This window comes from Electrona antarctica (assembly GCF_951216825.1).
Source record: "Electrona antarctica genome assembly, chromosome: 22".
NCBI lineage: Eukaryota > Metazoa > Chordata > Actinopteri > Myctophiformes > Myctophidae > Electrona > Electrona antarctica.
In genome coordinates this window covers 15174667-15191452 of record NC_136805.1, presented here as the reverse complement: position 1 = coordinate 15191452, position 16786 = coordinate 15174667, and the positions used below count along the sequence as shown (strand labels likewise).

The following is a 16786-nucleotide window of genomic DNA, read 5'->3' as shown; positions in this document are numbered from 1 at the left end:
ATTGAATTGAGCGTGGGATTAAGAGAGAGGACAGAGAGAGCAGGAGGAGGGGGGGGGGGGACGGGGGCTATAAAATGGATGTAAATGAGTTTTTTCTCCAGATGGGGATGAGGAGGAGTGAGGAGAGGATACAGCTCTCCCAGAATGCATCTGGCCCTGTTTTAGCCACCTCCTGGGGCTGGTCCCGAACCACACTGCAAACTCACGTTTCTGTGTCACACGACTAGACAGACACTACCGCCCACTAAACTTCACTGTCCTCCAAAGATAAAGTGCAGTAGCAATGCAAAGAATTAAACTGAAGAAAAGGCCACTCTAATTGTTAAGTCTCCCCGGGATCCAAACTAGTGAAAATAGCAGATCTACAAGCTCACAACGCGTCTCTTCACCCTGTGAGCTTAATGCAGATCGGCTATTTTGGGTCTCGAGCTATTTTCACTACTTCTTAAACATTTGTTTTCTGAATGGAATTTCCCAGAGAGAGAGAGAGAGAGAGAGAGAGAGAGAGAGAGAGAGAGAGAGAGAGAGAGAGGTGTGACACCCAGTCCACACTACATACATTTATGTGTTGGTATCTTTACTGTTGAGTGAAAACAATGTTGGCCAACAGGTTGAGAACCACTGCTTTGTGGCAGCCACGCAATGTAAGGTTTGGAGCTTTGTGCTCTCCATCAGGCTGAGTGCAATCTGAGAACCCATCGTCAAAAAATGTAGGAAAAACAGCGCCCTCTTTTCCTTGAATTTGACGGAGTAAACAGTATTGTCCCGAGAGACTAGGCTGAGCCTGAGTGTGATGAAGAGCACACTTTAGTGAGTGCCACAAAGAACTGTTTGAAATGTAGCCCGACAGTGAGCGATCTTTTTTGTTTAGTAATGTTCTTAGCTCAGCCAATTTTTGGGGTTTGTGTAACAGAGCTGTGTTATATTGCAACTGAGGAAAACTAGCATACAAAACCATAATAATGATGCATTTGCTTTGCTGTCAGAAAAAATAGAAATAAAATAAAAAACAATATACGCACGCACACACACACACACTCACACACTCTCACACACACTCTCACACAGACTCTCTCTCTACAGTCTCTGATCTTCCTGGGCTGTGTGGCTGCTGCCTGCAGGTCTGGGTCTGACCCTCTCTCTCTCTTTACAGTCTCTGATCTTCCTGGGCTGTGTGGCTGCTGCCTGCAGGTCTGGGTCTGAACCTCTCTCTCTCTCTTTACAGTCTCTGATCTTCCTGGGCTGTGTGGCTGCTGCAGGTCTGAACCTCTCTCTCTCTCTTTACAGTCTCTGATCTTCCTGGGCTGTGTGGCTGCTGCAGGTCTGGGTCTGAACCTCTCTCTCTCTCTCTCTACAGTCTCTGATCTTCCTGGGCTGCGTAGCGGCTGCAGGTCTGGGTCTGAACCTCCTCTGCCTGGCCATCTACCTGAGCTGTCTGTGCTGCTGCCGTAAGGACGACGAGGAGGAGGACAGCAAGAAGCCCAACTCCTGCTGCGTCACCTGGTCCGCCGTGACCGCCGGCCTCATCAGCTGGTAAGACATGTCACTCCAAAAGCAGTGGTTTTCAAACCTTTTTGTCTCAGGTCACCCCTGTAAGTAACATTTCCCTGAATTACATTGTCTTTAGAACCTTACATTTATTTCACATTATGGTACGTAAATATGCAAAACCTTCCCTCTATAAAATACAGTGGGTTCGGCGTTTCCGAACGCGCCCGCCGCCCAGTATGTCACGAGGAAACTAGATGGCAGATTTGCAGTTTTTGAGCGGTGCCTAACCAAAACCATTACATAGCAATGTGTGTATGTACAGTATGTCTGTCCCTGTCCCTGTCCCTGTGTCCGAGCACGGAAAGCTGCAACACGGTAACTCTGTCATTTCTCGACTGTATCGGACCCGGGAAGGCTCGCCGGCCCCCTGGGCGCGTTCTTGGGGGCCTCGATGTTCCGGGGACCCCCCGGGAACCCCCACGCGGTAACTCTGTCATTTCTCGACAGTTTCGGACGCGGGGTGGCTCGCCAGAACCGGACCGCCCCCATGGGCGCGTTCCTGGATGTTGCGGGGACCCCCACACGGTACAGTTGCACCGCCCACTTCACACAGGTGTGATTTTTGGCGAGAGAGATGGATTGAAAAGGAACAACCCGAGTACTGTGCAACTGTACGTTTGATAAAGTGTTGAGTGTCTAACTGCTTAAACGGATACATTCCTAATATTATCAAAGTATACCGGTGTCACAGCACCCACACTGAGAAACCCTGCTTTAAAGCTGCATTACGTAACTTTCCTGTTCTACCCCCGGATTTTGAAACTTTCACCGCCAAATTAATATTAGCCCACCTCACTGTATTGTAGGAGTTCTGAGACTACATGAGACTAATTAATATAGAGTGACAGAGAGAGAGAGAGGAGTGTGTGTGTATACATGTGTGCGTGTGTACGTCAATTTAACAAAGGTGCAGACGATCAGAAATCAGCAGAGAGTGATCGACGTTTGCGCTATTCTACGCCGAATTGAAGTGGACTCGGTCCCAGACTTTAAAAACAGAAATAAAAACGCCTGGGTTTCCGAGGCTACTAGACTCCTGACTGGCACCCGGAAGTGGGATCACATTACTCCTATTTTGGCTTTCCTTCAAATACAGAATTAAACATGTTACTTTAATGTGTTTCTAAAGCACTACAGGGGCTTGCACCATCACACATGAGCTGCTCTGTTCCCCTGACACCAGCTAGGTCACTTGGATCCGCAGATCAGAAGCTCCTCAAAGTCACACGCATTCCGCTTGAAGTTAAAATGTGGCCGTGCTTTTGGGTCGCTGCTCAAAAGCCTTGATGTCTTGTGCGTTTTCATTTTCATGCTTTGGTCGCCCCTTTTGGTTGATTTTAAATGTGGCTTATATATAAATTTGACTTGACTTGACCTGCCTGCTTAGTCGGGGGAGAAATAGAATTTTGACCTGCAGGTCAAAAGCTGTGTCAAACCAGAAACGGGATCGTGTCAAAGGTTGTGTCCAACCTAGACACAATCTAAATGTCTCAATCTCTCTCTCTCTCTCTCTCTCTCTCTCTCTCTGTGTGTGTCCATTTGTGTCCTCACGAGGCATTTGTCGTGTGAAGAACCCATTAAGAATATTCTAAGCACATCGTTGGTTTTGAGTCCATAGCACACTGTGGTTCATTATTGTTTCATGATCCGGAAGGTCAGTCTTTCATCTCTCTTTCTGTGAAATATTTAATAATACAGTATATGGAGCTGAGGAGACGACGGAGGGACGGAGGCACTACAGTAGCATCCCTTTCATAATATCTCGCTAACCCCTCGTTCTATTTCAGTGATTTTCTGTGAAGAGGACAGTGGGACTACATCAAATAATGCCCAATTTATGCTCCGTCGTAGGCTGTCGTCATGCTCCGAAAATCTCTGCTCTGTAAGCTATGAGCTTATAAATTGTGAGCTTGTATAACGGCACTTTTTCTTTCATTTAGACTAGAGTAACCAATTAATTTGACCTCCTTTTCTCAGAATAAAGTCCTCTTACTGCTTGCAACTGCTGTTGCACCCTACGGACACTAGTGAGGAACCCCCACCAGGAGGATGTAGCGCCTCCCTCCTTTTCCTCCCGTTCAATAATCCCTGTTGACAGGTGCGCACCCCCAACCCGTAGGAGTACGTACAGAGACAAAGACCGCCCTCCCCACCCAGCTTCCCTCCTCCGAACACGGACACCCCCAACCCGAACACCCCCAACCCGTAGGAGTACGTACAGAGACAAAGACCACCCTCCCCACCCAGCTTCCCTCCTCCGAACACGGACACCCCCAACCCGAACACCCCCAACCCGTAGGAGTACGTACAGAGACAAAGACCGCCCTCCCCACCCAGCTTCCCTCCTCCGAACACGGACACCCCCAACCCGAACACCCCCAACCCGTAGGAGTACGTACAGAGACAAAGACCTCCCCACCCAGCTTCCCTCCTCCGAACACGGACACCCCCAACCCGAACACCCCCAACCCGTAGGAGTACGTACAGAGACAAAGACCGCCCTCCCCACCCAGCTTCCCTCCTCCCAACACGGACAATTGTGTTTGTTTGGATGCTCGGCAAGCCGGATACAGTGTATTTGAACTCTTGGTCTAGAGTAGACCAGAGGTTCCCTCCCACTGGTACGTGTGCCGGTGCTGGTACATGGGGCATGTCTCACTGGTACGTGTGCCGGTGCTGGTACATGGGGCATGTCTCACTGGTACGTGTGCCGGTGCTGGTACATGGGGCATGTCTCACTGGTACGTGTGCCGGTGCTGGTACATGGGGCATGTCTCACTGGTACGTGTGCCGGTGCTGGTACACGGGACATGTCTCACTGGTACGTGTGCCGGTGCTGGTACACGGGACATGTCTCACGTACGTGAGAAGGGAATCCCAAGTTCTCCCGACTGTGAATCTATAACCGTGCGTTGTTGTTTATAAACAGCTTTGAGTCGATGTTACTTCTGTGTTGCATAGCATGACAGTGACATCACTGTGGAATCCTTGGTATCATTTAGGTCAATGACAATGATATAACATTATCTTAGTTATATAACCAATAAGACGCCCTGAGGGCCTCGGCCTAATGGGCAAGGTCGCGTGCACGCATCCGCCTGGGTGACGGCACACTGCTGGGCGAGCGCCGGCGCTTTGGCATGGGGCCCAGATCAACATGTCAGAACAGGTCAGCTCCATATATGGAGATCCAAGGGTGGCAGCGGGGGCAGTGTTTTGAGTATACAGGGTTTGATGAGGGCTGGCATATATGGAGCGTGTCTTGAGTGTACAGGGTTTGATGAGGTCAGATCAACATATGGAATGTCAGAACAGGTCAATTCCATAGATATAATATAGCAGCAGGTAGGCTACTTGAGGCCAGTCAACTGTCTTCTGTGTTTTGGTACGATTATGTGCGACGCACCCCCGCTAACCCCCCCCCCCCCACCCCCAACTATGCCGGTTCGCAAACATTTTATGACCTGTCAGCCGGCACGTGGTCATAGAAAGGTTGGGAACCCCTGGTCTAGACCATTGGTTCTCAAAGTGGGGTCCGGGCTCCGGGGACTCCTAGGGGTCCTTGACGTGAAGAAGTTTGATAACCACTGGCCTAGACTCTCGGCCATCTGTGTCTCACCACAAAGTCGTATGGTATGACGTGAAGTATAAATGAGGCTTAAAGCTACCAAAACAGTAGCCTCGGAAACCCAGACGTTTTTATTTCCAGGGAGAAAAAAAAAGTCTGGGTCCGAGTCCACTTCAATTCGGCATAGAGTAGCGCAAACATCGCTCACTCTCTGCTGATTTCTGATCGTCTGCACCTTTGTTAAATTGACACACACACGCACACATGTACACACACACTCTCTCTCTCTCTGTCGCTCTAAGTAATTAGTCTCATGTCGCGCAGCTGCGCATAGTTTCTCCCGGCGGATCCTGCCGGGAGCTGCCTATGCCATAAAAAGCATAGGTGAGTTCCAGGCTATACCAAAACAGAGACAGTCACAAACGTCCCTATACTGCTCCCTGCTCTGGCTTTTGTGTTGAAGGAACAAAGATGGAGTTATCTCATGAAAACTACACCTCGGGGGAGCGACGCAGCACCACTCATTCAGCAGGTTTTTACATCATCGTGGCCATTAAGGCAGAGTCAATGACATGCACTCTCCTCACAAAGTGGCTAATTGAATCTTAGCGAGCTATAACGGAGTGGCCACTTTGTTTTCTGGAAGTCCCGTGATACTCATCTTCAGTGGATGACAGCGGTTATCGAATTAACCTCTCTAGCCTCTAGCTCACTCCCTGCTTCTTCTTTTTTTGGACAAGATAGGACGTGGGCTCTGGAATGCAGCGGTGTGTATTATCTCTGTTGAAACTCAAGCCGCCCCGGGTTGGAGCCAGCCAGCCTCGCGGCTCAGAGGGACTTGGTTTAAGGTCACGAGCCACAAAACCCATGATGGGTGGTGCTTGGATCCTCCTCGTGGGACATCCCCCCTAGAGTCAGACTCGTGCCAGGTTTTGGAAAAGAACTGCCTTGGCAAACAAACGTAGTTAAAATCCAGTCATTGTTTAACCCACTGTTAGGTCTGTCACAATAATTACATAATCGTCTGATCTCAGTTATTTGAGATAATCACAGTTATTTTGTGCAAACATGGTAAACTAAAAACGCGAATGTAGCAGATCTTTAAGCTCAAAACGTGGCGATTTGCGCCACGTTTCGAGATTGCGGATCTGCTACTTTTGATAAGTTTGTGTGACGCTGTAGTATGATCAAGTAGGGCATTAATTTACACACACAAAAAAAAATCACAAAAAGTTCAAATATGGAGATAAGAGGTTTCTGCCCGACAGCAACGATGTATGTTCTCTATATTGTCTGTCTATTTTGCCACCTCAGCTACATCACTTAAAACCCTGCCGGCTCATACAGTGCATGTATCACACATGACTCGGCGTGTCCTTCGACACATGTATTCACTCGCATGTTCAGTTATATGTATTCACTCGCATGTTCAGTTATAGCTTGCTAATGGCTTTAGGTACCCGGGAACAAGTCAACCATGAGTCTTCATTACGTCCTGTTGAATTATTTAGCCGCTGTTTCCTAAAATGGGGAAGCGATTCAACAACAGTGGCACCTCTTCACCTCTTCTCATATTAAAAATGTATGACGCAGAATTGAACTGGGAATTAACACAGTAGGCTAGCAGAGGCAACGACTGCTGTACTGTACATGGTGCGTGCTTGATCATGCATGTATAGATACAAATATAACATGTACAGTTAGTTAACCCATTAAGACCTGAGGCTGATACAAATATACCTTCTAAATCTAAATCCTAAAGCCCAAACCACACCATGATTCGCCATGCAACTCCTACTACTTGCAACTACCTGCGACAGAATGGTGCTCTATCTGGGCATATCGAACACAAGACAGAATGATGCTCTATCTGGGCATATCGAACACAAGACAGAATGATGCTCTATCTGGGCATATCGAACACAAGACAGAATGGTGCTCTATCTGGGCATATCGAACACAAGACAGAATGGTGCTCTATCTGGGCATATCGAACACAAGACAGAATGGTGCTCTATCTGGGCATATCGAACACAAGACAGAATGGTGCTCTATCTGGGCATATCGAACACAAGACAGAATGGTGCTCTATCTGGGCATGTCGAACACAAGACAGAATGGTGCCTTATCTGGGCATGTCGAACACAAGACAGACTGGTGCTCTATCTGGGCATATCGAACACAAGACAGAATGGTGCTCTATCTGGGCACATCGAACACAAGACAGAATGGTGCTCTATCTGGGCATATCGAACACAAGCGCCGAGGTATGCCGAGCAGCCACCAATATCTGTTTCCACAGCAATGATTATTGCGACGCAACGTAAACCGCTGGGATCCTGTCGGTTAAGGTTAGGGTTAGGTTTAGGTATAGTTTTACAGACACAGTCACACACACACACCAGAGCCGGTTAGTGTCGCACGCACGCACGCACGCACGCACGCACGCACGCACGCACGCACGCACGCACGCATGCACGCACGCATGCACGCACACACGCACGCACGCACACACACACACACACACACACACACACCGATGGACGGATAACTTCGATGGCAACTAGCATTTTCTCATGCCAATAAAGCTCCTTTGAATTGAAGCACTTGCGACGCAATGCATCGACATGCGCCGACGTGCAACGGGACATAGATCGCTGCGACGAACACTAAAACGTTGCGTCTCGAATCATTGGTGTGGTTTGGGCTTAACAGTTCTCTGATGTTGCTCTACATCGTTGCAGTCGGGCAGAAAACTTTTATCTCCATATTTGAACTTTTTGTGTTTTTCCGTAAATTAACACTTGATCACGCGACAGCGTCACACAAAAGCATCAAAAGTAGCAGATCTACAAGCTCGAAACGCGGCGCGAACGGTTTGTTGCTTTTGAAGTTGAATCCTGAAAAGTATCAATTTTAGACATTTACACTTACATTACACTGTAGGCCTATAGCTAAAATCTAACAAGACACAGATGCTTTCCCAGATGTAAGGGGTTAAATGTGTAAATGATTATGATGGATGCGCTGAGGGGAGCGTCCATTTCATGCCATTAATTTTATAAACTATAATTAATAAACTACTGTTTGTGTTATCAGCACATCCATCCACACGGAACGTGAATATTACGCAGCTGTGAAGCGAATTATTATATATTTTTCTCCAAAATGAGGTCGAAAAGCATCAACCTGTATGAATGAGGTATCACCAAATTAATTGTTGTGAAATGCTCACTGGCACAATTTCAGATTGTTTATTCTTCCAGTGTGTAAGGACCTTAAAACTGATGCAATGTTTCCCAGACATATTTGGCTTTCCAGACGGAAGCGACTGGCGAGCCTGGCAATTAATGTTCAGTGAGAGGCGAGTGGGCAGGTATAGGAAGGTGTGGTCAATCTGACAGGCAGAGCTGCACGCGAGCACATTCCTGTGAAACTGTCACGGTCGTTCGTGCTCGCTTCCACGAACACCCCTTTTAGTGGCAGAGCGATTCTGTTGCCTGTGTGTTCACATGCAGTGCGACCCCCGCTGATCCACGTCGTTCCCCGTCTGAAAAGGCCTTTAGTCTAAAAGCAATACTGTCAGCATTGGGCATGCAGTCCTGTTGACATCTGACTGCTTTCGGTGCAGCAGATGTCTATGTTTGCTTACGTCTCCGTCGAGTCTCTTTTACCTCCAGCCAAACAGTCAGACCTCCTCGCGAGATCACTAAGCAGCATCCTACTTCCATGGCTCTATAGCTGTCAGATTGGACGCAGCCATCCAGACATCTGCTGGAGTTAAAGTGCTCTCCGAAGCCAATTAAGCCCATGTGATGACGTGACGCAGGGGTGGAAAGAAACAAAGTACATTTACTCAAGTACTGTTCCTAAGTGCAATTTTGTGGTATTTCTACTTTACTCGGGTATTTCAAATTTCCAATACTTTTACTTCTACTCCGCTACATCTCAGAGGCAAACATTGTACTTTTACTCCACTACATTACATTAATTTGAAAAGTTTGCTAGTTACTTTGTTATTACAAAACATACATTACCACTTAAACCCTGTATACATTTCGGCCATTTGATAATAGCCGCTATTATCTGCTATTTTCAGACGATTTTTATACATTGACAACATGAAATGGAAATGGGAAATAGGATATTTTGCATAATGAGTACTTTTACTTGTTGGTGCTTTAAGTACATTTAAGTACATCTTGATTAGCCTGGCTAATAAGCCAGACTAATATCACACAACACTGTCGCGGTATATCAGTCTGGGCTGGCTCCACTTGGATTTCATTTCCCGGGGAACATTTTCTCTTCGACGCAATTGGTCAGAGCTACTGTCAGTCAAAGGTCTCAAGCATTGAACGTCACTGTACCAAAGCCCGCCTATATTGCATACCGTGTCCCGATTGGTCCGACCTGTTCTCGATTGTAGGAAAGAGGCGTGCTACTGAGCCTCGCCAGACCGAAATCCGCTGGTAGGCAACTTTTTTTTGCCAACGGCTGATTCGGTCTGGTTTATTAACCAGGCTACATCTTGATGCCAACGGAGAGTAACGGAGAGTATTTCTATATTGCAGCGTTGATACTTTTACCGTTTGAGTACTTTTTCCACCGCTGCTGTGCTGTGATGCTGGGGCTTCCAGATTGCGTCTCGTCTGTGGCATTTCCTGCCTGCCACGGGGGGATCTCTGTGATGTTATCGGGTCCATATCTGGGGTCTCTCTTGGACCTCGCACAACAGCTGGTTCGTGGAATGCCTGTGTGAAATCCACATGCTTTGTTGTACTTTGTTGTTTTTGAAACCCATACCAGCTCCAATCCAATTACCAGTGCTGACAGAAGTGCTAGAAATACAAGTAGACCCCCCGAAAAGGCCCACATATACAAAATGTTATTTATACAGTACCAAACGTAAAAGGACTCATGCAGAATGGTCCATTTCATGATCATATAATTGGATTGCAATTATCAATATTTCATTTTCAAATAAAATAAACATGGCAACGCATGGCCCCTCGATAGCTGGGATAGAATTCAGCCAAAATCATGTCCACTTGGTGACAATTTTTGGATTTTGTCATGGTGTTAAGTAACTTATTCTATGCCTAGGGCAACATTGGATGACCTTTTATATTTATAGATCGAACGACCCCTTAGTTTATAATGCATCCCACATCGCTAGTATTATTTATACCGCTTCTTGGCGTCCCCGTCGCCCGTCGTTTGTTTCGTACGTTGGTGACGTCATTGATTATATCAGTGCTTGTGATGAAAACAAAAGTATCTAGCGAGTGCCCCGGAAATGATTGCTTGTTACTTCCGGTTGATCAAATCAGCGTGTGGCTCTTCAAAAGAAGAGCTCGGCGGCTGAAAAGCGTGGCACGGAAGCGGCTAAAGTTGACATTAAACATGGTGCTGAAGGTTAGTAACACCATACCTGGTATGAGCATGAGGTTTTCAAAAACCATCGCAAACGAGTTGGGCTCGCTCCCTAGTTTGCAATGAATCCAATATTAGTAGTATATGATTGAAATTTGAAACCCCAAATAATTGATAGAATAAATGTTTTGATTGGTTGGATTCTGTTACTATTGGGTATGCTAAATAACGTACAAAACATTTAGGGAAAGCTAAGTTCTGGAAAGGCACCATTTTCAAAATGGCGTCCACAATGGCTGCCGGGAGCTTAAAATACCTATATAAAATGAGCATCGCACCTGTCGCAGACATGCGCAGAGTAAGTGCAGTCGCTGCCGGCCGCCTCAGCATTTTTGGCATGGTGTTAGTTATGGGTATATGGTTTTCAAAAAACATCGCAAATGAGTTGGGCTTGCCCCCTAGTGGTCTAGGTGCAATGAATCCAATATTGGATAGGTCAGTAGGCCTATATGGTTGAAACCCCAAATCATTTATAGAAAATATTGGATTCTGTTATTATTAAAGGTATATTCAGTGATTTCGCTTCATTCAAATATCACTTATTTTTTCTTTTTATTTGGATAATCCTCCCTACTATAGAGTGTGCTGACCATATAAGGAGTTCCTCCCTGTCCCCAGTGAGCCCCTGGGGTAAAAAAACCCTAGTTTCAGTTTTGGTGGCGGGTGGCAAAGCCTTCATCCAATCAGGATGAGAGGGGCCTTCCTCCAATCATGTGTGGGGGCGGGCCTTGGTGCACATGTTGTTGCACTTCCCCCCACTGTAGAGCGTGTGCATGTGCACATTTTTTTTACCGGGGCGGACTGGGTGGTTTTCCAAATCACCCAAATCACTGAATGCTCCTTTAACCGTTACTCGAATCCATTTCTCTGAGACTAGAGGGTTTACGCAGTTATTCTAAGTGAGAGCAGACATGATCAGATGTAGGCCTGGCTGCTTGTGGGAGAAGGAAAATCCTCCTTCGGGTGAAAGCAACTCTCTTTGTGTGCGTCTGTCTCTGATTCTACAGCTCTGCTCCTTGTGAGAGAATCCTTTAATTTAATTATGATGAGAGACTGACTGGAGTGGGAGGATGTGAACGCGCGCTTTGCAAAAGTGAAAATGAGCTGCGATGACACCGAGTGTCATTTCATCTAACAGATACTCGGAGAGGATATGAAAATGTAATCATGTGGAATCTCGGGTTCCACATATTATATAACGGGCGTGGCTCCTCCGAGTGTGGATCTGCGACTTCTTGTGACCAGCCTGTGACGTCAGTCATTTAATGTACAGCTGGGGTTTTCTACCCTGTTCATATCAAGGTCCATTATTTATGCAGCATTTGAGCCATGGACCACCATTTGATGAGATTTAGCCTCTCGGATCCAACACTATATAGAATATTTTCTTATTGTTGGATAAGATTTTGTCCACAATTCAATGCCGTATTGATATTGGTACCATTAGGAGAGATAACAGGCAAACGTTGATCAAAATTCTTCTACATTCTCTAATTGACTTCAATGCAGATGTTTAACCCATTTTGGGCGGGAACCCCTTTTGGTGTTTTAAACATTATGTTATAATTTAGCTATTGAAAAATAGCAGATCTACAAGCTCATAGCGCGCCACCGAGTGGCGCGCTACGAGCTTGTAGGTCTGCTATTTTTGAAAAATCGTGAAAATATTTATTCAAAATGGGTTAATAATGTAACTCTTGAGAGCGTAAAATGACGCAACGGGTCCATTTGGTTCATTTTACTCTCAAGAGTTAAACATCTATGAGGATCCATTTGGTTACCAACTCTCCATCATTTAGCCCGTGGACCACCCGGAACGTCATCATGGACCACTGGTGGTCCCCGGACCATTCGTTGAGAACCACTGATGTACAGTGGTTCTCAAAGTGGGGTTCCGGGAGACCCCAGAGGTCCTTGAGGGCCCCCTGGAAATTAGTTCATATGACATCAAAATCTGTTTAACCACTTTAACCCTAGTATACATGCATAGATAATGTCACAATGTGGCACATTTTGAGCTTGTAGATCTGCTTTTTCCAAAATGAGCCTGGCACACAAACATTTTAAAATAGTTTAAGATGGGGGGTCGGTGGCCAAATACATTATGGGGGTCCTTGACGTAAATTATTTTTTATAACATCAGTCAATGATTTCTACATCAGCAACATTTCAAAACTTTATGTGAAGAAATAAATTGTAATTGTGCTTCTGTTTCCTACTGGCAATGTGCACGAGAAATATGGCAGCGAGTGTTCCAAATCAGATTACTGTATCTCTGGACAGACACACACACGCGCACGCACGCACGCACGCACGCACGCACACACACGCGCACACACACACACACACACACACACACACACACACACACACACACACACACACACACACACACACACACACACACACACACACACACACACACACACACACACACACAATCCTCTTACAGTTGTCTAGCCAGGCAGTAAAAACGTCCCGTTTCACCGTCAAACTGACACTCATGGTATTTATCGCAGCGATAATTATAACCTACTTTGTCGCATGACGAACGGTGGAAATAGACGACGTACAGTTCGAGCCTGTAGATCTGATATTTTTGCAGTTTTGGTAAATATGTAATTACCTTTATTTATTTGTATTTTTTTTTATGTTTAAATAAAATTAATACAAATATATAATTCTATGCTTGTTCATATCCAAGATAAGAACAAGCATATACAGTAAGCATGCTTGGGTCCAAGGCGTAACTGGTGTCTGGGAGGAACGTTTGCCAAAATCTATACAAACTCACAATTGTGAGCTTGTATAGTAGATCAGCTATTTGTTCATAAACACACACAATACACACACACACACACACACACACACACACACACACACACACACACACACACGCACACTGAGAAGACTTAGAAAAAACTGCGGCCCGAGTACAGTTGCACCAAGACCAGAGGGTTGAAGTGGTTAAACCTCTCTTCTATTCTGTCCTTGTTGTTTCAGTAATTTCATTTCTCAGTCTTTTCAGCTCCGTACCCCCCACCCCCTTTCCCCCTCGCTAAGTCTTACATTTCGGCTCCCCGCTACGCTCTAATTGAGTTTGTGACATCCATTCTAAGTGATCTCAGACCAGGCTAACAGCAGATGTCAGGCTAGCTGGAATCCCCATGCCCTGCTATACGTTAGCAGATTAGCTGTCCAATTAGCTGGAGCGTACTGTAACTGTCCAAGCTGTTCATTCATGCTGCATGCGGACAGACATCTGTAGTGAACCTGCATTTTATGCACAGACTGAGACAGTAAAACGTGGCTTTTCCATCGAACCTTCGTGGAGAGTGCATTGACTTTTTGTTTTCTTTCCTGGTATGGCTCATTATCATTGGTTAACAGTTTGACTCCATAAAACGCGTTACCCGCTATTTAATCAAATATTCTACGCTGCCGAGATTGTTTTATTACCTTTAGAGCATACGCTGAAGTATTTGCAGCTTTCAACGACGAAATGGTCCGTCGGCATGTTTTGATCATCAGTACCAGCGGCCATTACAATGCGCTACAGGATCCGCCTCCATGAGGCATTGTAGTCCAAACAAACCCCCCGTCCACTTACATTGAGCTCAATTTCCCAGAAGCCCTAACAGCCCAGATGATGACTTTATTTCCGGTTTCGTCTTCATAACGTGACGGCCTCGTCATCAGGTCCCGGATAAATCCGCTGTTTCTTTTTAATTATTTTAAAACGGCGAATTAAACGCATTAAACAAATAGCGTTTTACGAGCGGTGGAACACTGGATTAAACAATTAGCGGCTGTCAAACTGTTAATAAGAACAAACTCCATAAAGTCATCAATGTGTCCAGCAAACTAGCTGGGGTACGATTTGAGAGTATGACATCAATGTATGAGACCCGGGTACGATTTGAGAGTATGACATCAATGTATGAGACCCGGGTACTCAGGAAGGGGAAAGCTATTACTAGGGATAGAACACAACCGTTACACAGCAGCCAATACCATCTTTTACCATCAGGACGACGGTACACAGTACCTTCACTGCAGGCTAGGGCTTCAAGATCGTTTGTTCCCATAAGTATAGGACTTATGAACAAACAGGCCTCATCTCAGTTCTCTGCATAAAATGTAATGTGATGCCTCTTGGAAATATGACTGGTAGCCTTTTGTTATTTGTTTATTTTTATTGTCAATGTCTTGTGTGATCTGTTTGTATTGTGTATGTGTTTTTTGTATCCTGATGACAAACTTCCGAAAGGACAAATAAAGCATCTATCTAACCCCTGCACACACCCACAAGGCACAGGCATTTGGTAGTGAACCTGCACAGCCGCACACATCTGTAGTGTAGGCCCTACACACAGCCGCACACATCTGTAGTGTAGGCCCTGCACACACACAGCCACACACATCTGTAGTGTAGGCCCTGCACACACACAGCCACACACATCTGTAGTACGTAGGCCCTGCACACACACAGCCACACACATCTGTAGTGTAGGCCCTGCACACACACAGCCACACACATCTGTAGTGTAGGCCCTGCACACACACAGCCGCACACATCTGTAGTGTAGGCCCTGCACACACACAGCCGCACACATCTGTAGTGTAGGCCCTGCACACACACAGCCGCACACATCTGTAGTGTAGGCCCTACACACAGCCGCACACATCTGTAGTGTAGGCCCTACACACAGCCACACACATCTGTAGTGTAGGCCCTGCACACACAGCCGCACACATCTGTAGTGTAGGCCCTGCACACACAGCCGCACACATCTGTAGTGTAGGCCCTGCACACACAGCCGCACACATCTGTAGTGTAGGCCCTGCACACAGCCACTGTCACACATCACACAGACATCTGTAGTGTAGGCCCTACACACAGCCACTGTCACACAGCCACACACATCTGTAGTGTAGGCCCTACACACAGCCACTGTCACACAGCCACACACATCTGTAGTGAACCCCTGGACACAGCCACTGTCACACATCACACAGACATCTGTAGTGAACCCCTGGACACAGCCACTGTCACACATCACACAGACATCTGTAGTGAACCCCTGGACACAGCCACTGTCACACAGACATCTGTAGTGAACCCCTGGACACAGCCACTGTCACACATCACACAGACATCTGTTGTGAACCCCTGGACACAGCCACTGTCACACAGACATCTGTAGTGAACCCCTGGACACAGCCACTGTCACACAGACATCTGTAGTGAACCCCTGGACACAGCCACTGTCACACAGACATCTGTTGTGAACCCCTGGACACAGCCACTGTCACACAGACATCTGTAGTGAACCCCTGGACACAGCACTGTCACACAGACATCTGTAGTGAACCCCTGGACACAGCCACTGTCACACATCACACAGACATCTGTAGTAAACCCCTGGACACAGCCACTGTCACACAGACATCTGTTGTGAACCCCTGGACACAGCCACTGTCACACAGACATCTGTAGTGAACCCCTGGACACAGCCACTGTCACACAGACATCTGTAGTGAACCCCTGGACACAGCCACTGTCACACATCACACAGACATCTGTAGTGAACCCCTGGACACAGCCACTGGCACACATCACACAGACATCTGTAGTAAACCCCTGGACACAGCCACTGTCACACATCACACAGACATCTGTAGTGAACCCCTGGACACAGCCACTGTCACACATCACACAGACATCTGTAGTGAACCCCTGGACACAGCCACTGTCACACATCACACAGACATCTGTAGTGAACCCCTGGACACAGCCACTGTCACACAGACATCTGTTGTGAACCCCTGGACACAGCCACTGTCACACAGACATCTGTTGTGAACCCCTGGACACAGCCACTGTCACACAGACATCTGTTGTGAACCACGAAACCTGCAGTAGCAGACAACTAGTCCTGTCACAATTTTACCTAATCACAATTATTTGAGATAGTCTAATCACGATTTGTGCTTAATCTTGTGTGATCTTGTTGTGATGCAACACCTTGTGGATCAGCTTTAGGGCCCCAGTTGATCTGCAGTCGACCCCTGCGTATAGTGTTGAAGTGTCCTAACTGCTCCCTTTGAGCAGGTTGGTGCCTTGCATGGTTTCCTCCGCTGTCTGTCCGTGGATAAAAACACTATATAAATGCACCATTTATCATTTCTTCATTCTTGCGCTTGTTGCCAGTGGTCAGGACACGGTAT

At 46.6% G+C, this 16786-nt stretch overlaps 1 protein-coding gene across 3 annotated transcripts in view; it reads left to right on the top strand.

Annotated features, from left to right (window-relative positions):
• Positions 1-16786, top strand: part of LOC306915669 (protein tweety homolog 2-like) — a 115760-nt gene that overhangs the window by 32585 nt on the left and 66389 nt on the right. For 2 of the 3 annotated variants that reach the window (XM_079493167.1, XM_079493169.1), the window contains exon 3: positions 1358-1533. In XM_079493167.1, coding sequence (XP_079349293.1) covers positions 1358-1533 — 176 coding nt within the window. Of the gene's footprint in view, positions 1-1225; positions 1260-1357; positions 1534-16786 lie in introns of all 3 variants that reach the window. The other variant, XM_079493168.1, reaches the window with a different exon arrangement.